The following is a 24371-nucleotide window of genomic DNA, read 5'->3' on the forward strand; positions in this document are numbered from 1 at the left end:
TTGACGAACCCCCCCCAAATTTCCAGGAGCTGCTCAGAAACAAAATGTGCCATTTTCCTGAAAATTTCAGCCAATTCCGTGCACAAACGCCAAAGTTATTAGGCATAGAATTTTCAAAAGTTCCATAGAGAAAAAATCCTAACTATATATACCTACTGGCTATCGCCAGTAGGTAATATATATATATATATTTTTTTTCAAACAAAAGAGGCGGCACAATCAGGATATTTTCTTAAGCCTTTTTAATCAAGACTTCACCCCACCAACGCGTTTCGGCCACAACTGGCCTTGCTCACGGTCCGTGAGCAAGGCCAGTTGTGGCCGAAACGCGTTGGTGGGGTGAAGTCTTGATTAAAAAGGCTTAAGAAAATATCCTGATTGTGCCGCCTCTTTTGTTTGAAAAATTTTTCCTGGGTCAGGATCCGACCCCTGGGAGGAGCACACACTGCTGAGCGCTCTCGCATGGCCTGTGGATCACTTTGTGTAAAGATATATATATATATATATATAATATATATATATATATATATATATATATATATATATATATATATATATATATATATATATATATATATATATATATATATATATATATATATATATATATATATATATTTATATAAACAGAATACCATTTCAGTTTTGCGATATATTCTGCTCCAGCCAAGGGGGCAGTTCGGATGGCCCTGCAGCACCAAGAGACCCGGATTATCATTGGCAACCGTCGTTGTTCACACAGCGATTCTTTCACTCGGTTTGGACGCTATGCAGAATGGCTGTCCCTGCTGACATTTCCTGCTAGGACGCCGAGTCAGCTGCGGTCCGAGGGGACACAGGGAGGCTTTGACGATTTTGACAGCATTTCCTGGGGTCTTCACTACCTACCTGCACTATCTGGACAAGCTATTAATCCACCATCAGGCACTCCCCACACCGCCGACCCAGATGCACTCAATTGGTGCATTCTGGGAGTTGAAGTCCGGACATTCATTCCGGTAACCAACAGGTGAACGTAATCAACCGGGTCTGGAGTTTCCGGATCTATAAACATTAGTATGCAGGACTGGGACATTGATGTGAAGCATTACCTCGTATGGTTGGGCGCTGAAGAAAGCTTGTATGCCGAAATGCATTCGCCACCATTACAGACTGCTGCCAATTAAAGCTTGGCTTTCCCTGTTAAACCCCCTATGGCCTCCGTTTCTTCTGTTGTGGAGGGAAGTTTTGCGATATATATATATATATATATATATATATCAACAGAATACCCTTTCAGTTCAATCATAGAGTTGTTATGGTTAACGTCCTCAGGATCGGTTTGAAGATTATGTTCCACCTCTCAATCTATCCAACAGCTGGAAATGCCGTTAAGGCACAGCACGTTGAACGGATTAAGCGAGGGACGTATGGGAAGAGGTTTAGGGGCCAGGAAGGAAAGGAAGGGGACAGCAGGGAGGGAGATCTGGAAAAGACAGAAAGAGAACAACAACTCATGAGTAACTGTCTTTTCTCACTACTGAATACAATAATGACAATTAGACCTAATATTGACTAAGTACCTGTAAAGAAAAAGAATTCTTCAGGGGAGAGATAAATGATGCCAGAGGTAAGGATATAGGTGCTGCTGCTATAACATAAGAGAAGACAATGACTTGTAACCTCCTGTATACCAACATTTATAATCTTAGTCACCAACTAATATTCAGACCATGACATACCCCTAGCTCACTCCTTGTGGGCTTCACAGGGATCGAGAGTTGAGAACCACTCCAAATCAATCCCTGTTAATTAAAGGAGCAAGAGACACAGGGATTAAAACAACATCCTAGTGGAACACCTCATCATCATCACAATGCAAATAATAATTGAAGCCGCCTCTATGTTGAAAGCACACAGAAACGATCACCGTTCAGTTCTTTCTCCCATGTACTGTACTTCAAAAGAGGAGCCAAGTTTTTCCCCCACAAAAGTATGTGAAGCAAGAGCACAATGGTTTAACCTCCGTGGATTAATCACCATCCACAACACCGTCGGCCGACAATACCGACCGGGACAATCCCATAGAACCAAGGAGGGACTTAAACCCTCGAAAACCACGAGTGAACAAAAAGCCCTGGAAACCTCCTACAGGACTCAACAAGGAAGTTCAAATGTCAAGACTTAAGCTGCCTAGGTGCAAGCACCCTTACCACACCAGGAACGGCTTGCAGAATAACGATCAGATCGGACCGGAGAATTCCCGATGCTGAGCGCTGCTCCCAGTCTTCCTTATGCTTCCGCGATCGTCCTCTCGCGAGAATGCAAAGGATCATGGGAGCGGTAGTTCTTTTGCCACGCCTGCCGGGAATTGTAGTTCACCCGCGCAGCGCGAACATGACAAGAGTGACGCATAAATTATGCAAAAAAAGAAGCTGAGAACTCTGGGTAGTTCTCAAGTTTAGGAGGAAAGCAGCTCCTGTAAACAGCTCCATCAGCACCAGCCACTCTCTAAATTTGCTCACCTCAAATGTCTGGATTGGATATGTAAACCCTCAGACAAGGGAGGAAACGTTTTCCTAATGTCTTGTGAATTTTACACCCAAGAGGCACTTCAACAACTATCAGATACAGAGTGTTACTTGAAGATAACAAAGGATGAACATATCATAAGCATTCACAAATATCATGAACTCATCCAGAAATGGGCCGATAAACATATGATCAACGACAATGAGTTCAAGTTCCTCACATGTCCATATCCAGTAACAGCGACTTTTTGCCACTTGCTGAAAATCCATAAGGACGCCACTAGACCACCAGGGCGTCCAATAGTTTCTTCCATTGGCTGTCTAACCGAGTCCATGTCCCAATTTGTTGATAATTTTTGGGCAGAATGTGTAAGGATGTTGCCCTTTTATTTACCTGACACTACCCACTTCATCAGAAGCATCATGGACACCCCATGGGAACAAGATATGGCGATGATAGTGGTAGATGTGACCAGTCTTTACACTGCAATTGAACATACTAAGGGCCTACAAGCCATACGTTACTTTTTGTAAGGGAGGTCATTACAGTTAACTGAACACAATGAAATGTTGATTGAATTCACCAATTTCTGTTTGACAAACAATATTTTCCTTTTTGAAAAACAACATTATCGCCAGGTACGGGGTACCGCCATGGGCACCTGCTTCGCCCCCATCTAGGTGAATTTATTTGTGGGCTGGTGGGAGAAGCAGGTAGCCTGGGCGGATAAGTACAGCAAATGGGTCAGTTGCATCATATCATGGTGTAGCTATATCAATGATTTGTTCATTTATGGAAAGGTCCACAAAGTGATGCAGAAGAGTACATCAGTGAACTGAATACAAATTCCCTAAACCTACACTTTAGCGGGCATTTGTGCCAAACAGACGTTTCTTTCCTAGATCTTAAAGTTTATGTACGTGAGGGTACGATCTGCATCTCCTTATTTAGAAAGAAGCCACCAAAAAACCCTTTACGACAGTATCCCTTATGGGGAGCTTTTGCGTATAAAAAGAAACTGCAATAACATAGACGATTTTCATGCAGCTGCACAAGAAGCAATAGATAGATTTAAAGCACGTGGCGAATGCCAGGACATATTGCTTAAGACTTTGGCTACGATTGGGAAAATTCTGAGACATTGCCTACTAAGGGATAGGGAGAGGTCTAATAACGGTGAGGATGACACAAGTCGGTTCATCACTACCTTTTCTAATGAGGCAGGTATTCTGAGTAAAATCTTATTTTGTAACTGGCATATTTTGAAGACTGATCAGGTAATAGGTAGGACAATCCCTGATTACCCACAGATAACATTCAGGCGCAGTAGATCACTAAAAGATGTATTGGTCAGGAGCCATTATGAAACAATTCCATTTGTTCCTAGAATCAGTAAAGTCACAGTGTTTTTTCCATGCTCTAAATGCAAGGCCTGCAAAAATAGTTCCAGAGTCCTCTCATATACAATACCAGGCATGAAGGGTGTTAAACTGATGAATACGTTTCTGACTTGCAATACCCCATTTTGCGTGTACTGCTTTGTATGTCCATGTGCTAAACATTATATTGGCAGTACCATACAGCCAACGAAACGGAGAATCCTGGAACATGCCAGAGCAATTGTAAATAGGGATTTTTCATACCCTGTGATGAGGCAGTTTGTCAAGTATCACGACAGCAATAGGAATCTTTTGAAGTTTTACTGCATAGATCACATTCCTGCCAGTGATCGCTGCGGAAACCGCAAATTGAGATTACGTAGACTTGAGTCTAGATTCATTATTGACATGCAAACTGTCATTCCAAAAGGTTTAAACACTGAAGAGGAGTTATCAATTCACTTAAACTGAAACGGTTCATGATGAAGTATGATGATTGGAGATATTTTGCTAAGCGTTATCTGGTTAGAAGTACATTTTTTAACTGAACATTGAATGTCTGCAATTCACATGAATGCGTCTGCTGGTCTATAAAAATGTTCTAATATAATCAATCATGTTAAGAGGCACCTGAAAAATGAATAAGAGGTTCAATTACATTTTTTCAAAGGTAGAGCTTGGTGGCATGCCCATTCAGGGCACAATTATTAATTATTACAGATCCCAGAAGGGATTGAGCTATTGAATGAGAATCACATTAATGAATTGTGGTTAGCCCATACAGGGCTCAATTTTGTGACATGGAATACGATCCAGACTGGGATTTTTTGTCAAAGAGTAGAATGAGTTATTTGACAAATCTTGATTTTTATGTACATTTACAAAAGATTATGCAATACCAAATAAGAGCTTGATAAGTTTGAAGAATGAACATGTTTAAAGATGGAGCCTCTGTTTGATTCACTGTTCACGGCGAAATCCGTGTTCTATGTTAATGAAATTCGCGCCGGAAACATTGCGAGAAAGCTAGATAAAATGGCATTTATTTTTGTATGCACTTCGTACACAGTTGGAAGAAGGCGCGAAAGCCGAAACGCGTACTGTGTTTGTTTTCTTTTATGCACAAATAAATCATCGGGTATATGACTCTGCGAGTGCGGCCCATTCTTTTCTTTGTCGGGAAATGAAGCTCTGAGCAAGATATATATATCAAAAGAATACCCTTTCAGTCATAGAGTAACGCATAAATTATGCAAAAAAAGAAGCTGAGAACTCTGGGTAGTTCTCAAGTTTAGGAGGAAATCAGCTCCTGTAAACAGCACCCTCAACACCAGCCACTCTTTAAATTTGCTCACCTCAAATGTCTGCTTTTTTCTCAAACTCTTTAGCATAGGATTAGCATAGTGCCATCCACACCGAGATAAAAAGGGACAAGTCTTTTGCCATTTTTACAGCAAAGGTTTTAAGCGTAGTGCACAGTGCCATCCATGCCGAGCTTTAAAATGACAAACTCCTTTTACCACTCCAGGAACAGTATTACAGCTGTCCCTTTCTATCTCGGCGTGGATGGCACTGTACCGATCCTATGCCTAAAGACTTTGATAGAAAAGCTGACATTTGAGGTGAGGCGTTTCATCTCTTTGCCTGGTCTCAGATATGCGGGCAGGGAAGGAGGTAAAACTATTGCTTCTGCATTACCAACAGATCCCTGCGTGCAGCAGCAATGCTGGCTCATGCAGGAGACGGAGAGACGGCTGGCATCATGGAGACCTTGAGTATCCCCAGCAGTCCCAATGCTGCACACTATGTGTCCTGGGTGAGCTCCAGGATAAGAAACAAAACGAAATCCTGAGGTCTAAATAAGAATGGTATATAAAGTTTGGCAATGCCACTACTATCTCTTTTACATATGTACTATATGAAATGCCAATCAAAAACCAGTGACTAGGCCCAACAAAAGTATCTTTGGGCATTTCCCTTTTAAGGACGAAATCCCTCACTCACCAAAGGTGACATGCTTCATCATAGGGATTATCCTCCCAGAGAAAAAAACTAGTTTCTCAGGGGGCTACAACCCCCTCTCTGAGAGGGAGGAGCTCAGGGATGTTTGGAATGTTGTCTAGGATGTACTAAATCCACAAATGAGGAGCTAATAGTAAAATACATTTCGTGAAAAACCATGAAGGATGTGAATTAAAACTAGCTTGAGGGCGTCCCAAAACCTTTTTATTATAGGACGTACTCGGCTAGGATTAAAAAGCAGTGCACAAGGAGTCTGGATTCAAAACCGCGGTGGTGTGGAAAAAATTACTTGGTCAACATGTTTCAGCCATAAACACCTGTATGTGGGCTAGGCTTTCATTAGGACCTATGATGCTGCTGCAAAAAGTGTAAATAGAATAGGATACAGAGACACAATTCTTTTTGGTGTGTCAAAAAATAGAGGAAAAAGTTATCTACAATCAAAAACACAAAGTACATTTTTCAGTGTCATGATTACTGGAATACCTAGACACAGGTGATGTGGCATAAAATATTTTTTTTTGTATAGAATAGACTTACCCGGAACTACTGGGTAAATCACGACCCCTCCCCCTGGCAACCGCTCAGGAAAAAGGCACTGCTCTGCAAAAAAAACGGTGATGAAGGTTTATTGTGAATAACACGTCTTGTTAACTTCCAAGAAAGAGAAATGAATATCTATATGTGTATGTACCAACACGTGTAAATCACACCAACAAGCGTATCTATAAATGTAAATGTACAGGAATTTATATAGCGCAAATCACCGAGCGGAGATAACCCCGGCAGGGTATCCGCAAGGTGAAAGCCAGGCATCCCGCTGCGAGGGGCCGTTGTGGAGATTAATCAAGCTATTGCCCAGAGTGTGAACCCGTGAATCGAGTAGGCACCTGAGCGAGAATTGTCGAGTCCATGGACATTTTTAGGACTCAAGACCCCGCGAGCCGGGAATTGAACCCTGGTCCCGGGCTGACCTCTGCTTCCAGGTCTGCCTCCTCTAACCAGTGAGCCAAAGTCTCATGTGAGGACTGTGCAAGGATAACTTAAATCAAAAAACTCAGAACGAGAGTTGCACCATTTGACATTGCATGATATATGCATATTGATTGCATTGAGGTGCATAACAATGGTCTAACCAGCGTGCTCTGATGAGATCTCAAACAAAAAATATATACAACTGTTTTCTAACAAATAGTGTTAAAGTGGCTTGCTGAATACGTAGCTGACTGCACAGTTGTACTGAAAGGGTACTAGCATATAGTGCAAATCAAGCGTTATCTGTAAACCACGGACTTCAGAAAGTTCAACAGAAAGTTCACAAAGAAAACTGAAAAGAAAAGAAACTATGCCAGCGACAGGCGTCAGTAAAAATTCCCGTATGGTCACAAGATCAGAATGGCAAAGTCAAGACGCCGAGTGATCAACTTGACAAAAACAATTATAATCATGGCAGAACAGCAGGGCAAGGCTTATCTATCCATCGGTACCTCGGCGAAGAATGAGCCTGAAGCCGGAGGTGACTCGAACCGGAAAGGCGCCTCTGTTTTAAAGGGCTGATCTTGTAATGGCAGCCAATCCCATGCATGGATGCTGCGATGCCCGTCTAAACGTAAAACTACATGGCTCATGTGAGATAAGATATCCACTTTGTTGAAACCTCGCGCATGTCTAATGTATTTAAAATGGCCTTTAACGCATGCGCAATTGCGTCTCGTGGTAGTGCACTCTTGTGCGCAAGCGCAATGGCAAATGTGCCTAAGCGATGTGAATAGTAGCGTTATATTATACATTAATGAGTGGAAACACACGATGTAGGATGAAAACATCGTTTTATGTGAAAGGACACAAAAGATACATAAAAAGAAAGTCATTGTGTCAAAACCGAACCAAAAACAAAAAACCACAGAATGAGGACATAGTGTGGCTGCCCTGGCAAAACCAATATTTAGGTCTCTAATTAATCATTCTTAATAAAAACCTAGCAATGGGCTGCAGACAATGGCTTTATCCATGTTCAGAAATGCGTTTGTGGACAATACTCACTAGGAAACTAGCTGTAGATGTTATGTGCGATATAAAACAAAGTTACATTTACATTTTAATTCAGATCAAGGGGTTAATGCTCATAGAGTTGTGACCATCTTGATTAGACCTTTACAGTAATAGCCACGGAATATCGTCATTCAGCCCTCTGTTATCAGTCTGAAGTTTATGCACCCACCATTGTTCAGGTCTGAACAAAAAAGAGGTACATCAGTTACATGGGACGGAATGAACGGTTTCTCCAAAACCGTCCATTTCAGATCACATGGACTATGTTTCACTGTAAAGAAATGATTGGTCAATTTTGTAGATGACTTGCCACAACGGATGGTGCTCTTGTGCTCAAGGATGTAGATTTTCACCCTACGAGTGGTCATCCCTACATATCGCATGGGACAACGGCAAGTGATCAAGTGAATGAGGTTGTCGCTGTTGCGATTGGTATGACATTTAAGAATCCAAGGTCGTGGTGATCCAATGTCGATCTCTTTTGTCACGGATGTATGGGAACAGGCTGCACAGGAGCTGCATGGAAAATGTCCCTGTACAGAAGATAACCCCCATAAGGAATCCTGTGTATCTCTGTTGTGAATGCGAGGGGGAGTATGTATCAAGTGATCTCTGAGATTGCTGCTCGGCTTAAACGCAAAAAGAGGACGTGGTAATGACACCCCTCCATAAGAAATGTCTTTGTGTCCAATCACTTACCTTAATTTTTCAATTAATCATGGCTGAAAGTCTAGGTCTGGCTTTCAATGAGACGACAGTACAGTCTCTTTTTGATACACCAAGTATAATCGACACCGTCAAAGGTGCTGTAACAGGTCAAGGTGATGATTGGACAAAACTTCTAGTACTCAAAAAATCACATTCACATGTGTTTATACACGGAGCAATAATGACTGAGTACCTTAGAGGCAACTGTGCACCCACTGGGCTGACTGTCACCAACGCTTCTAGATTATTCTTGGATGACGAGACATTTCTTAACGACTGGTCCTTGATAGCCTGGTGGTGCACTCGTGATTGGCTTATTCTTATTATTAAAACTGCCAAACGAGTCGCTGACACTATACTGATTGAAATACAGGCTTTAGAATCTCAAAATAAAATCACACTTACGGGTCTCTCTTCAAGAAACAGAATGAGGAATGTAACAAACATAATAAAGAGTTTGAAGCCTCTGTATTAACATCCAAGCTCAATAAATTAAAAAAATATCTTGCACGTTTCTCCATGGAGAGGGTTTATCCCTACACCAGTGCTGATTATGCACCCCCTGGATACAACCAACAGGGTCGGAGTAAGGGGTCTAACTATTCAACTTCAGGCAGCGAAGGTTGGTCTAGCAACTCAGATAATTCTAACCAAGGAGATACACAAAACAGAGGTAACATCAGAAGAGGTAGAAGCAATTGGAGAGGACAACGTGGTGGTCCCCAGTTTGTACCTCCCCCACAATGGTGGACACCAGGTCCTTTCAACTATCCTCCTTTTCCACCACATGGACAGATTTTCGGTACCCCCGGAAACTCAAATAAATCCCAACCAGCCTCTTTTAGGGTATGGTCGCGGCAGGTCCAGAGGAAAGAGGCGGCAACATTCAACTCAGGTCCACTGGACAGACAATCCACCATTCCGGTCGACGCAGGGTCCAATGGAACAGACAGCGGAACCAAGCTCTGAGATAGCCTCGTAATCAACTTGAGTGCCAAGATCCTGAACCCTGATGAATTTTGCCTTCTCAATAAGGGTTTGGGTTATAATTAGCTGAGCTAACTATAACTTACACCCCCACAATGCACTGCTTATGACCTCCCTTATTAAATTACTCATGACATGGTCAGTGACATCGTTGATGACATTATATGTTTGTCTTTGTTGGAGTACTCTAATTGCACAAAACCCCTTCGAGTGCAAGATAATTTGAGGTATCTACTATCTATCTATCTATCTATCTATCTATCTATCTATCTATCTATCTATCTATCTATCTATCTATCTATCTATCTATCTATCTATCTATCTATCTATATGTATGTATGTAACACTTATCTTAATTATACTTACCTTAGATAGGCTTTGCATGTGTGGTAAAAGTATGCGTGGTAAAGGGACATTCATGGGAAAAATTAACATGTTAAAAACTAGCATGGTAATTGGCTGCATTGTGTCGTCATACAACTCATATGATAGTGGAGTGTATCTAGTATTATACAGTGGTAGTATTTACTACTATGCCATGTGAGTATGTAGAGGTTGTGGTGCAAAGAAAACTTATGTGGGAAAATACAGATGCCACAAATCTACAACATGTGCTGAGCTGAACTTAGAATGATATCATGCCCTGGGTGAGTAGGAGCTGAATTGCAGTTTTAAGTGTAAGCCTGCCTAGTGTAGACCTTGCCCTCCCATGTAATACTGCCTACTGTGTGCTGCTATGTCAACCCTGGACGATGCAAATAAATGCCTACCCTTTACAGTTCAAGCTGCTACGCACTGACGCCTGCTGTAGAAAGCGAATGTACCTGCCCTATCTCACTAGTTGACTCTGTAGTGGATGTGAAGTGACATATATATGCTTATTGCTAATGTATGTTTAAAATGATAAATAAAATAAAAAAGTGTAAGCCTGACTAATCATGTAGCAGTTAAATAGCCCAGACAGGCCAGAAATACAGTAGCCGTCTGTGACCACACATTGAATAATTACTTTTGTAGCAATCTGCAGAAACAAAATTCAACTTGTCTAAATATAAAATAAGGTGACCTGAGAATCTGAAAATCCAAGTTGTAAATAAGTAATTCACTGATAATTGAAGTGTTATTATGACACTTAGGATGAAATTTTGGGGACAAGAACTTTGAACAATTACATACATCACCATTATGTAGAGGAGGTTAATAATATGCATTTTTATTTTCTGCCATTTGCATATGAGTTTAATGGGTGGAGGTACTGTTAAAGTCGTAGTTAGGATTTAAAGATAAAAACTTATCTCCATATTGTCATTCGCTCCTGTGGAAAATACTATAGAAAGTGTATTCATCCAAAATATGTTCCATTGTAGAAGTCTGGTGGATCCTTCCTCATCAAAGTTCATCTGTGTTAACGCTTCCAAAACTAGGAATCAGATTTGAACTACACTGTACTTTTTCCATGAAGTGTGGGGCCCATCCTGATTAGAGTTTAGTTTCTGATGCTACTTTTGTGTTCCTTGGAACTCTTTGACCTCTTCCAGCGGAGTTTTCGGAGGCCTCAGGTTAGTAACTAGCTATGGACAGATAGATGGATCGATCTGGAGTACTTTCACCTAATTCACCCTGAACTGAATGGGGTACCTATAGGCAATAATCAATTTAATATGACCTAATGTAGTATTATATTGTGATGCTAACAGCCTTGAAATAACCCTCAGCTGCCAAGCCACAGGGGGCGAAACACATGTTGGCTAACATTAAGGACCTATAACTGAGATCCAAAAACTGAAACTTTAAAGATGTAGCTCTGGATAATGACTGGACATACAAAAATAAAATATCTCTATGAAACAATCTATACAATGATAGATTATTTCCATAAATGTGATACCTACTCAATTCAAATATTGTCAAGCGTGTATACTTTTCAATGCAGCTGTCTAATATTGATTAAACAAGTATACATACATTTACTATTTTGCAATCATTACAGGGCCTGCATCTTTGTTTAAACCCTAGTAACTTAGTTAAAGCCTGTACCTTTCAATATAGGTTTGGGGCCTTAAACATAGGATAATTGTCAAACTCAGATAACATATTTAGGTGATTTAGCCACAGGTAAGAATATGGTGAAGCACCCCTAAATCTACATTGGAGTTTAATTGTGGGAACCTTTATACCCTTTAGTCTATTATTGTAACAGCATTAGGAAAATTAGGACTTTTAATTACATCAGCAACATTTTTTTTTAAATTGAGAGTTTTGCATTAGACCACATAGTCAAAATTAGGTGAACCTTACACAATGTTTTATTTGGGGTGGGTTGAGCACAAAAGTGCTTGCTGGAGACAATTTGGAACAGAAACCATATTTCCGGAGGCATCTTCTACTCAAACCTGTCACCTGAGAGGTATTTTAGTGATTTTTAGACACAAGGTTTGCCCTCACGTTCAATTTTCACTTGAAATATAGCAAACTGAATTTTGCAAAATAAAATGTTTTGATTTTGCATAGCCAAAACGGTATCTACCTTATATTCACAATCTATGTTGTGCCGCTATGACACTAACAGACTGCTGCAGCATGGTTAGTCCCTTCTCACCACTGTTATCAATTGTTACCAACATAGCTCTTTCATTCTGCCATATTTTATATTAATACCGGTCCACTAGCACATGAAACAGGAAGTACTGCTTTGTTCTTGAAGCCGTTTTTGAGGGACTGGTTCCATAACTGCATTCTAGGGTGTGACTTGTACTTAACCAAGAAAGGCTCTGGTAAACAGGTGACAGGACCTTCAGAGTGCAAGCACCTGTACTTCGGAATGCTTTTAACACAACGCATGCACAATGCGAAAAAATACCTAGAGTATCTCCAATAACAGAAGACCTGGTTGTTTGCTGATTGTGCCATACTGTCCCTTGTAGGTGTAATGGGCTGAAAAGGTTTTGTCTTACGGTTACACAAATCACCTCTGAATAAGAATGGTTTATAAAAAAATAAATGCATTACAAATCATAAGCTACATGAGTATTTATGAGGATTTCTTTGAATTCTGGGTCATTATTAATGCCCTTTAAATATTTTAGAGATGAATAGTGAGAAAAAGCACGCATTGTTTTAATATTCTGAGTTATTGAAGTGAACAGCTGTAAAGCGTGAACACAGTTTGGAATTGCGTTATCTCTTTTTGTAGACATATGCATGCATATATAATTCATATTTCTGAAGTACTGCTTAGAGTTTTCTTTTATTAAGTTTCAAGTTTTATTTGAACTCTATAAGTTTGTAATTACATGCCAAAATGTAAAACCGGACTAAAGGCGTTAAAAAGTCCCAAGTTTTCCCAGGCAAGGCCACCATCACCATCTACAACAATGGGATCATCCTACTCCAATCGACAGATAGGAACCTTAATCTACTCGACAACCTGTTCCCCACCTTCATTGAACATATCTCCAACATGCGGCTCCCCTTTCCTAACTCCTCAGACTACTCAACACCCTCTACTTCCAATCATCAATCTAACCGTTCACAACATCTGAGCGACACACTCCTCTCCTTTCCTCTCAGCGCCGCAGTCAGTCACCAATCCGTGGTAACTTCTTCCCCACTCTCCTCACTCATTGGCGAAGCTCACTCCTACACCCTCCATACCCTCACCCCCCTAGCCCACACTTCACACTCGCTGGCGAAGTTCACTCCTACACCCCCATACCCCCACCATCCCTAGCCCACACCTCACACCTCCTTCAAGTCCGTCAGAACCTACCTCCCCCCTGATCCCGCCCCGTGACAGGACCATCTCCCTCTCCCGCGCTGAGGAAGATCACTCCCCGTCATACACTCTCCATACCCCAACCCTCCCTACCCCCCATCTCTCACCTCCCACGAATCACGCAGAACCCATCCCCGCCCTTTTTTCTCCCATCCCCTGTGACAGATCCATCTCCCACCCTATCTCTCCCTCCATTCTTAATCACCACTACCCCACTCTCCCAACTAGTCTCACAGAACACACCTCCACCGCCCTGTGCATATCTCCCACGCCCCGCAACATGACCAACTCTCACCCTATCTCCCCCCCCCTTCTCACTCCCCACTACCCCACTCTCCCGGGCAGCCCCACTGAACTCACCACCTCCCCTACCCTAACCCGTTTCCGCTATCCCCCCCATTCTTAGCCCTCACTATCCTAACCTCACCCCCACCTGCTCCGGCCTACACTCATCCCCCAACTCACATGCGCCGCCTTCCACCAGCGCCATCACCTACGCTACCAACCTCCTCCCTTCCTCATCCACGCTCCTTACTCACAAACTCTCTCATCCATCGAATGCCATCCCTCCTGCTACGGCCACAGAGTCCTCTAATCCATCGAACGCAATCCCTCCTGCTACGGCCGCAGAGCCCTGCACTGGCGCGTGCACACCCCGCCCCAATCAGTCAATCGCTCACCCCATTGCCCCACTCATCCACGCACCCACTGCTCTCAGCCCCAATACCATCCCCAATCCAACCCTGGACATGATCATTTCCACCCTCCTACAAGTCAAAGAAGATCTTCACACCATCAAAGAACTTCTTCTCGCACACCCCAGACACCCACCACTTCCGTGTCCAACAAGTACACCAACCGCCCCTCAAACCTTTTCACTCATCGCTCCCCGCGTTGGCCCTCTATCCCTGATCGCAAGGCCACTGATCGCCCCCGGCGCACCCTAAACCCCCTTTCTGAGCGAGACTTATACACTCTACTCCGTTCATACGGCCCAGGTCCCACTAAACACCCACCCACCACACACCTTCCCATACCCACGATCCTCACAAATCCCCTCAGGCCCCCCACACTGAGCAACAGAAGCTCCGTCCCCAGTAACCTCAGAAAAGTCCCCCTCTCCCTAGATCACTCGTCCACTCCCCTCACCCCCAGACTAAAGTGTATCCTGCTCAACTGCAGATCGGCCCCGAGACACTCCTCCGACATCGCGGATTTCATCTTATCAATAGACCTCGATCTAGCCATTCTGATGGAAACGTGGCTAACTGAAGCCTCCACACCTATAATGGACATACTAGTCCCCCCCAACTATCACATTATTAGACTGGACAGAAATGGCAAGACGGGCGGGGGAATTGCATGCATCTATAGGAGCAACCTCGCTGTTACTAAAGGTCCCTCCCCCTCTCTCACCTCCTGCGAACTCATCTGCCTCGATATTACTAGCGAGGGCAAACCTGTATGCTCCCTACATGTCATCTACCACCCACCTGGGGAGAACCTCACCTTCTCCCAACAACTCATGGACACGATATCCACCAACGCCGGTCGACAGATCACTCAAATCTACTTGGGAGATTTCAACCTCCACTGGAACAACCAGAAAGACGCTGTGGTGAATAGCCTTAAAACTTTCCTCAACGCACTTGACCTCACCCAAATCTGCAACCGTCCGACACATGAAAAGGCTCTATCCTCGACCTTATCATCGCCAAAGAAGACTCTACCCAGCTGGAGGCAATCCAACCCTGTGACTGGTCAGACCACCACATTATCACCTTCTTCATCAACGAAAAGGTCAAACTGAACCCGGCTCAACTTACCAAAATCAAGATCTGGAAGAGGGACATGAAGAATCTTAACCCAAACTCCTTGCCTGCCTGCTTCCCCCGGCGGGCGTGTCTGATGTTCATTCTCTGACCGACCTCTACCTAGACACTATGACCTCAATAATCAATGAAGCCGCCCCCCTGCAACTGAAAAGAGTCTCCAGCAAAAACTCGAACCCATGGTATGATGGTAGACTCAATGAAGACAGACGTGCTATGCGCATGGCAGAGCGCACATGGAGATCTGACCCCTCAGCACTGCACCTTAAAACGCTTAAGAACAAGAGAAACGCCTACTTCCGAAAAATCAAACGCTCGAAATCAGTCTTCTTTAGCCAACAGCTGGACCAAGCAAAAAACCGACCAAGGAAGCTGTTCGAGTTAGTCAAAATCCAAACCAAAACTCAACCTCCACAACCTAACATCTCAACAAATGATATTCCAAGCTGTGAGGACATTTCTACTTTCTTCAAGCAAAAGACCGACAATATAAGATGTGATCTCCTCAAAGATGTAAGTCTATACTCCTGCTCCATCTGCATAACTAACACTCAACCTAAAAACAACGCTTCATGGACGTCCTTCGACACCTATTCTGAAGAATCAATTCACTAATTGCTCGGCACCTTGAAGCCCGATAATCACCTCACAGACCCACTACCTGCCAATGCTGTTAAAGCCCTCACCCCCCTGCTCCTTCCACTTTGGACTAAAATCATCAACGGTTCCCTTCAACAAGGACTCATCCTAGACTCCCTCAAGATAGGGCAAGTCACGCCTATACTCAAGAAACCCACAGCTGACCCGGCCGACCTAAACAATTACCGCCCCATCACCAATATCCCCACTCTGGCCAAATTGCTAGAAAAATGCGTTCAACTCCAATTGACAAAACACATTGATCAGTTTGACCTCCTCAACCCTCACCAATCAGGATTCAGAGCAAAAACGGAAACGGCTATGACACACATAATCGATGACGCCCTCCAAATCCTTGATCACAATGAGTCCTGCCTCCTCATCCTTCTTGATCTCTCCTCAGCATTCGATACGGTCAAACACGAGAATCTACTGGAGCTCTTAAAGACCAGAATGGGCATATCCGGGACTGTTCTCAAATGGTTCACGTCCTTTCTACACAACCGGTCTCAGAAGTTCAAGATTAACAACGCACTGTCCTCACCTGTGCCCGTAACACTTGGCGTCCCTCAAGGTTCCTCCCTATCCCCCACATTGTTCAACCTCGTCATGGAGCCACTCAATACCCTGCTTCAAGCATCAAATGTACACTTCCATATGTACGCCGATGACACTCAACTCTACCTCAAGCTACAATCACCGGAAGACATCAAGCTTTTGAACGCCACACTAAGAAACACCCAAGCATGGCTGGCCGATAATCACCTCAAACTAAACGCGCTGAAAACTGAGTTCCTTCTGATCTCACCTCCGGCGAAAAAGGCCATCACCCAAACCTGGCTCACTCATCTAACCGCACTCAATGTCCAACCCACCATCGTGGACTCTGCGAAATCCCTTGGCATCACACTTGACTCCAATCTCACATGCAGCAGCATATTAGCAAAGCAACTAAAGGAGCCAACTTCCAAATCAACACTCTGAGAAAACTCAAACCCTTCCTACCACCCAAGGACTTCCAAACTGTTGTACAAGCCCTAGTCATTCCTCACATAGACTATGGAATTGTGGCTCTCAGCGGGCTGCCCCTAACAACAACGGCACCACTAAGAGCCTCGCTCAACGCAGCCGCGAGACTCATCACTGGCTCAAGAAAACACTCGCATATATCCCCTGACTTAAAAGCCCTGAACTGGCTGCCTTTTGAAGCCAGAGTTCAGCTGAAAATTGCCTGTATGACACACTCTGCCGTGCACCACAAGTCACCCAACTACCTCACTAACAAGCTGACTGTATCAGGAGGCTCAAGATCCAACAGAAGCACAAAAAACCTCCTCCTGAAACCTCGTAGATTCCGGAAGGAAAAAACATACAAACCCTCCTTCTCAGGAATGGCACCTAGGATCTGGAATGCACTCCCGCCAGAAACTAGGCTTATCCCCTCCACTGCTCTCTTCAAGAAAGAGGTAAAAGCCATCCTTATGGCTAAGTTTACCTGAACACTATTGTTACTGGAACATTGACATTATACGGCCCCTATATTATCGGCTACCTGAGTGTTTATCTGTGTTATACTCTTTTTTGACTGCTACTGGATCAAAGCCATTGCACGGACTCTATATTATTGGTTTCCAGTTTGTTTACTAGGGTTTATACTTTGACCTGATTGCTCTACTATCACCTGCTAGGGTGCTAAAATCTTATTCGATCGCCACTGGAGCAAAGACACTGCACGGCTCCTATTTTTTTTGTTTCCTGATTGATATTAGTGTGTATACTCTTATGCGATTGCTACCCTACCTTGCAACCCTCCCACTACCGAATATTATAATGTCTCCAAGAATTTGTCTACCCCACCTCCTGTTTCTGTAAAGCACTCTGATATCTGCAAGGATCTTGTTCGCGCTATATAAAACCTTAAAAATAAATAAATAAATAAATAAAAACAATTGCATATATTTTTTTGCAGCTTGTGGAAGGATGGCATTTTTTCAGAAATGGGCCAGAATTAAGCATGGGAATGGACTTTAAGAAGAAATGAGATATGAAAGAATGGTAGAAGAATAATGGAAAGGGTGAGTAAAGTAAAATATCATACTCATACTCCTCTCAACAAAGAACATACTTTGCATAATGTTACTTCAAGATGGGAGCGGAAAGTGCAGTTTTAAGGTCTTCATAACTGCTGCACAAATACGATTACATTCACATGAAAAGTATCAAGATGTGTTAGCCATGTGCTCTAAAAAACGAATGTTCATTATTGAAAATATTATATTCCTTTGGAGACAACATGCACAACGTAAATTAACTTCCTGACATACTGAAAATTAGCCACCTTTTTCTCACAAGCAGCTTCACACTTAACCATGTTTGCTTATCAATAAGACATAAGAAGATTTTTCAGAATGAATGTTGTTGTATTTACTATTCTAAAATACATTTTGAATTCTCCACCTGATCATGTTGTGTGAGGTGAGCTTATATTAATCACTTTGGGGCTCACTCTGAGTTTGATGGAGTAGGATGTCACTGCAGTCATCTGCCAAACCCACCATTCCCCACACTCATTTTGAGGTGGAGGAGCCATCAGTTTTCCAATGGCAGAACTTTGCCTAGAAGACCTACACAAGTCCTATCCTACCAATGATGGGGCTCCATAGGTGTTTTTTTTCCTGCCTAGAATAGACATGGTAGGCATGGCAGACACGGGCAGGAAAAGGGATACAGATGTGTCTGATGCACCGGGAGACTGTACATCTGGGACATTTGTTTGTGCTCTACAGTGAGACATCACTGCATTGAGGTTTCTTTCTGCAAAACAAAAAAGTTGTGACATGTTTGAAGAAAGTGCTATCGACATGGTGGGGGGACATTTCAGCAAAAATTATCACTGCGGAGGTGCAGTTTTGTGAACTGCTGTCTGACTCCACTACCTTGGCAGGTTAGCATTACACATGGAATTTAATTACCCCATTCACCTTTGTGTACTGGAATTCCTTTGTTTTAAAAACTTAAAAATGCTATAAAAGAAGCTAATCCTGAGCATTGAGTGGAATATAAAAAAAACAGGCCATTTCCCTTAGATAGGATTTTGAAAATGGTGCCCTTTATGTTTGCAATTTGTTCTCTAAATAGACATTTTGCTAGCAAAACGAATGAACGCTGTAAAGTAAGGTCTATTAAAACAAGACAAAGAACATTTTCATACCTTTTTTTAAGTCCTGTGTAATCCCAAACTATCTCTTCTGCTGCAATGTAAAATATCCTCTTCTTTCCTTTGGTGCTCCGGAGATATCGATCTGCTATTTCACCGGCGTTCAGTAAAATCTGACTTTCAGTTTTCGGGTCCATATCATATGGCTCAATGAGAAAAACACATTCATAACTATAATCATCATCATCATCTGCATCACTGTTGACCGTATCGTAGTTACCAATATTTGGAATATATTCAACATAGTCTTCTCCAACAGGAACGCCTATTACAATGGAGGGTTTCAGACCACGTGGTGAGAACCCTGTTTGATTGAATTCACTTTGCATAGACTGATTAAAATTGCTTGGCAAAATTGTTTCATGAACTCTATCCATTCCCTCTGTGTGATTAAGCTCTCGCGAAATATTCATATGATCAAGCCCTTTTCCTTCAAGTGGGTCTGTCTGCCTTTTTGGATTCTTCTTTTTCTTCCGTAAGACCTTGCTGAAAGTATCAGATGCACTTTTAACTCTCTTCCTTTTCCCCCTTGATGGCTGTTTTTGGTTTGAGTCCGTAGCAGAAGTTGTTTGATTTCCCTGAGGTGCATCATCTTTGCTTGGAATACTTCGTGAAAAAGTCAAGGTGTCCTCCACCGAGTCATCATAGTCATCCTCCGCTAAGTCCAAATCATTTGTCTTATTTACAGTGTCTGTTTTATTCCTTTTGTAAATGAGCAGTGAATTACCCTGGGAGACCTCTGCTGTCAATGGGCTGGATGTAGAAACAGAGTCATTCATAACATGGTCAACACGTAAGCCATGTTCTAGCTTATTCTGAGATTCTTCAAATTGTGAAACATTACTTGATTTTGAAAAATTTCCTTCTGCCTTTTGCCAATCCGTAAAAACAGCATTGCCATCATGGTCAGATTTATCATTGTCCCCCATTTCATTTGGCAACTCTTCAAATGTTTCTGAATAATTTCCTACACAGTCATTACACAGTTCACGATCAATATATCCAGTTTTGGTAATGTTATTTGAACCATGAGATAATGAGTCTTCTGGTGCAGAGTGCCATCTATCTGTAAATGGTGTTGGTGAATCAAAACCCCTTTCTGAAACCTGATTAACATTTTCAGGCTCTTGGACAATATTAATGATTTTAAGCGGTTTGTCAATGTCAAGAGTGGTGGAAATGAATGCTGGCTCTTCTCTAGGTTCTTTTAAGCCAACATGTAAAGAAGCCCCTTCCAGGTCTGTGGTGTTTTTCCATTCAATTTCATTTAATACATCTAGAGATCTTTTATTCAACACTAGAGATCTTGTTTTTAAATGAACACCCACACTCTGAATTGTAGTCTTGTTGGTTTCTTTACTGGTATAATTTTGAACTGTATTATTTACATCATCACGTGAAAAGTTGATGAAATATTGAGGATTTGTAAGGTTTTGCGATGAATTATCATCTTTTGACAATGCCTCCTCCATTTCTGTTACACCACCTGTATTAGGAATTGAAGTATCTTTTTTTTCTAGTTTTGCAGTTTGGTTTACAAAAGCGAGAACCACGATGGGGGCATTCGTAGCATTCTCTACAGAATGAACATGATCTTCTTGAAAGTTGGAAACCTGTGTTATAGAGCTAGTTTTCTCATTTGAAATGGAGCTTGCTCCGTCTGAGTTGTTTTTCAGAGTCAATGACTGATTAAGATCATCGGTCTGCGATATCAGTATGTCTTCAAATTCTAAAGCATTTAATGAGTTGGTGACAAACGCATCTTCTTCGTAAAAATCAGTAAGATTTAGCAGATCCTCTTTCTCTAGTGCATAATGGTTTTTAAGGGATCGAAGATTAAGTGTCTCTGCCAAAAGGTCATCGTAGGTCAAATCCTCTGAATCTGTGCCTCCGATAGTTCTCGTTGCCATTGTGCCAGTCTCTACTTTATTTGGCTCAGTTAATACAGAGAATAGCATTTCATTATTTTCATAGCTTTCATCATTGTACTCATCCTCAGTTACACATTTTGCATCTTTGAACTTTAGCTTCATGTCTTGATTTTTCTTCGGGGAGTTCAGAGCTCCTAACATCCATACTCCTATATAAAACACAAATAAATTGACACATTGACTAATGCTCGTCATGCCCTGGAACGTTCAAGAAAGATTAGTCGTTCAGGTTCATATTAAGGTTCTGTAACAAATCCTGGATTCAATGAATCCACAGCCTGCCAAATATATAAATCCCCTTAAAAATTCTCAAACATATACAGTATTTGCCAAAAGCCATCTTCAGTGAAAGAAATCTGGAGTTCATTTGAATTGTTAAGAAAATGTTACAAGTGGTTCTCAAATCACTTTGTTGTTAGACTGGGTATTGCTAAACTAAAATGCAGAAACTGGGTCACTAATTGGTATTAGAATCAGAGTTTTAGGCAGATATTACACAAAGGTCTAATGCATTTTTCTTATGACATAAAATGGTTTCACTTTGGAAAAATTCTGATTTGCAAATATAAATGAGCAGTAGCATCGAGTTATTTATTTCAGCACACAATTTAAAAGATTTAATTTGCTTAAACCACAATTAAAAACACAGGTTATTTGCATCACAAACATTGCTTCGGGGTAATTATGAGTCCCAAATGTCTCTAATGATCTCTCCATTGGATATACGGTGAGTATAGACAATTGTGCTAACAAAATGATACATTCAATCAAAGGAATTATTCTATATATTCCATAATGTGACCAACCTGGAACACATCGAAAAAGCACCCTTTGCAGAACTTCTCATCACTGGGGAACATTCTTTAAAACAATACTTCTACTTTTAAAATTGTCACAAACAATGTCACTCATCTTCCATGCTAAATCCTCACCCAACTGCCTTTTTCTGGATGCTTAAACATGGAAATTAAGAAATCTTTAAATAAGAAGGATGCATGAAATTGATAGATTCCTGGCCAGCCTCCTACAACAAGGAATATTTACAGTTGCTTACCTTGGAAATGACAGACCTCAAACATATTTTGCTTTACAACAGAAGTGTGTACAACAATCTAAGGCAGACAGACATTATTCTGATTAGTGACCCTAAGCCTCCTAGAGGGTGAGCATATAATCATATTGTACATTTTGTGCATTGCACTTACGACCTGTGTAAACGATCTCAAAGACTCATTATTCCTATCCACTCCTGACTATGGTATGTTTCCAAGATGACCCTTGTGTATCTTTCTTTACTTTCCTACCATGCTGCCCTGTTGCACTGAGGCTTGGCTTCTTAGTTTCTCTTTGTAATTCAACAGCCACTGGTCGTGGATAGCATGGAAGGCTAGGGATCTGGCTTTACAGTTCTTGCTTGTTCAAGTCTATACACCAAGAAAGCTGCTTGATCTAGGTTACTGAAAAAAGATAATATTTCCTTTTTGTCAAAAATACCAAAATGGAGATTTTTCTATCTGGCATGTGAAGAGGATGAAACAGTGCTCTTTCAGTCTCCTACACCTCAGAACAAAGCAACAAAGTTGTCCAACCAAATGCAGGAAAATCGATCACATTCATACCTGCTTCAGAATCATTTTGTTGGCTCACAGACAAAGCCAATAAAATATTCCGAGCCTCATGTTGAATGCAAAAGGTGTTTTGTCAAGAATACTCAGGGGATATGCAGAATACCATGAGGAACCTCAGATCCGGTAACACACAGACGACCTGCTCCTAGAATCTCATTGAGAAACCTCAGATCCGGTAACACACTGGCTACCTGATACTAGAAATCCAAGGAGCAGGCTTCTCAGAGATCAATATAAAAGATACTGGATGCCCAAGGGACAACCTCACAGAGGGGCCGATTCACAGAACAATTCTGAGATAAAATCCTAAACTTACTACTTTTGGTATTCACAGAAGACATTTAGTAGTAGTAAAGCTATATGCAAATCAGTCGTGACCCTGTGCCTCATGGGAACAGTCGATCCCGAACTGCCAAGCCATGTCTTCACGGGACTGGAAACAAGCATTCTGGGACGGGTCCAAATCCTCAAATTTTAGTAAATGTTCTGTCAAGCCTAACGGAAGACGGATTGACATGTTCAATTAACGCCGCTCGATCCGCCATCCCAGCAGGACATGATTCGGTAGATGGGGCTCAGATTGCCAAAAATCCTTCTCTTTGGAGACTACTTTATTTATTTGTTTATTTATTTGGGATTTAAAATGCGCATGGCTGCCCCAGCAACAAGGCGTCCCAGCGCAACCAGAAACTAAAGAGAAAAGGCGAGAGAGCCCAGCCTAGCAACTAACATTTGAAAAAGGGAATAGCCAGGTTTTTATGGTTTTGTGAAACGCTAAGAGATTGGGCATAGCTCTAATGGGCGCTGGGAGCGAGTTCCAGAGCTTTGCCGCTAAATAGCGGAAGGAACGCCCCCCTGCCCTCGCTCTCTGGACTACGTAGGGGGATTCGTCTATCTCTTCCCCAGAACTGCGTTATGCGGCGCTTTGGGATATTAATTTGGTATTGAAACTTTTGTTGTCATGGAAACTAAACCGGTTCTTGTCCCGGAAGGATATTTCGGATAAATTGGGATACACTAAGTAGGCACACCGAGACCAATACCCCCACGATTTCTTATCCAGCTTTTGCAGATTCTCCGAAACTATGTGTAGTGAAATGCCTTAAAGCATACAAGAAGATGATTGAGAAAGTCCCTCCCGCAAAAGACAACAGAAGTTCGGAGCTTGATCTAAGTGCTCGTACTGGGGTGTATAAAGCTAGTTTGCTCGAGAGCTATGAGGGACCTAGGCCATTGATGGCTTTATAGATAGTGCAGCCTATTTTGAATTTAACCCTCTTTCTCACCGGAAGCCAGAGGAGTTGGTTAAGTAGGGGTGCAGAGGGTGTTCTGGTGGGGACGTCGGCAACAAGACGGGTGGCAGTGTTCTGCACAACCTGGAGTTTGTTGAGGGAGGCTTCGTTAGCTGAAAATGGCATTACAGTAGTCAATTCAATTCAATAGAGACTTTATTTCGGTTTTGTTTCACACCATAAAAGTACACATAAAAATACATCAAAAATTTCATTTTTAAAACTCATAATCACATAAAAAAGAGACATAATACGTATTTCATTAATGAGTAAGTAGACAAGATCAGCAGTAAAGTGCAATTAATACTGGGTTTACAACATGATATAAGATCTTTCAATAAATGAGCTCATCATCCTTCAGAGGTATAGAATCACTGGTCCTGGCAATTTCTCAGTTT

At 42.0% G+C, this 24371-nt stretch overlaps 1 protein-coding gene across 3 annotated transcripts in view; it reads right to left on the reverse strand.

Annotated features, from left to right (window-relative positions):
* The window catches only part of F5 (coagulation factor V), a 786312-nt gene that overhangs the window by 274641 nt on the left and 487300 nt on the right, over positions 1-24371 (reverse strand). For all 3 annotated transcript variants that reach the window (XR_015299279.1, XM_086934096.1, XM_086934094.1), the window contains exon 13: positions 19117-21202. Coding sequence is in view for 2 of the 3 variants with exons in the window: in XM_086934096.1 (XP_086790222.1) it covers positions 19117-21202 (2086 nt within the window). In the remaining variant the exon portion in view is untranslated. The remainder of the gene's footprint in view (positions 1-19116; positions 21203-24371) is intronic.

The sequence above is a fragment of the Lissotriton vulgaris genome, chromosome 8, assembly GCF_964263255.1.
Source record: "Lissotriton vulgaris chromosome 8, aLisVul1.2, whole genome shotgun sequence".
NCBI classification, from domain to species: domain Eukaryota; kingdom Metazoa; phylum Chordata; class Amphibia; order Caudata; family Salamandridae; genus Lissotriton; species Lissotriton vulgaris.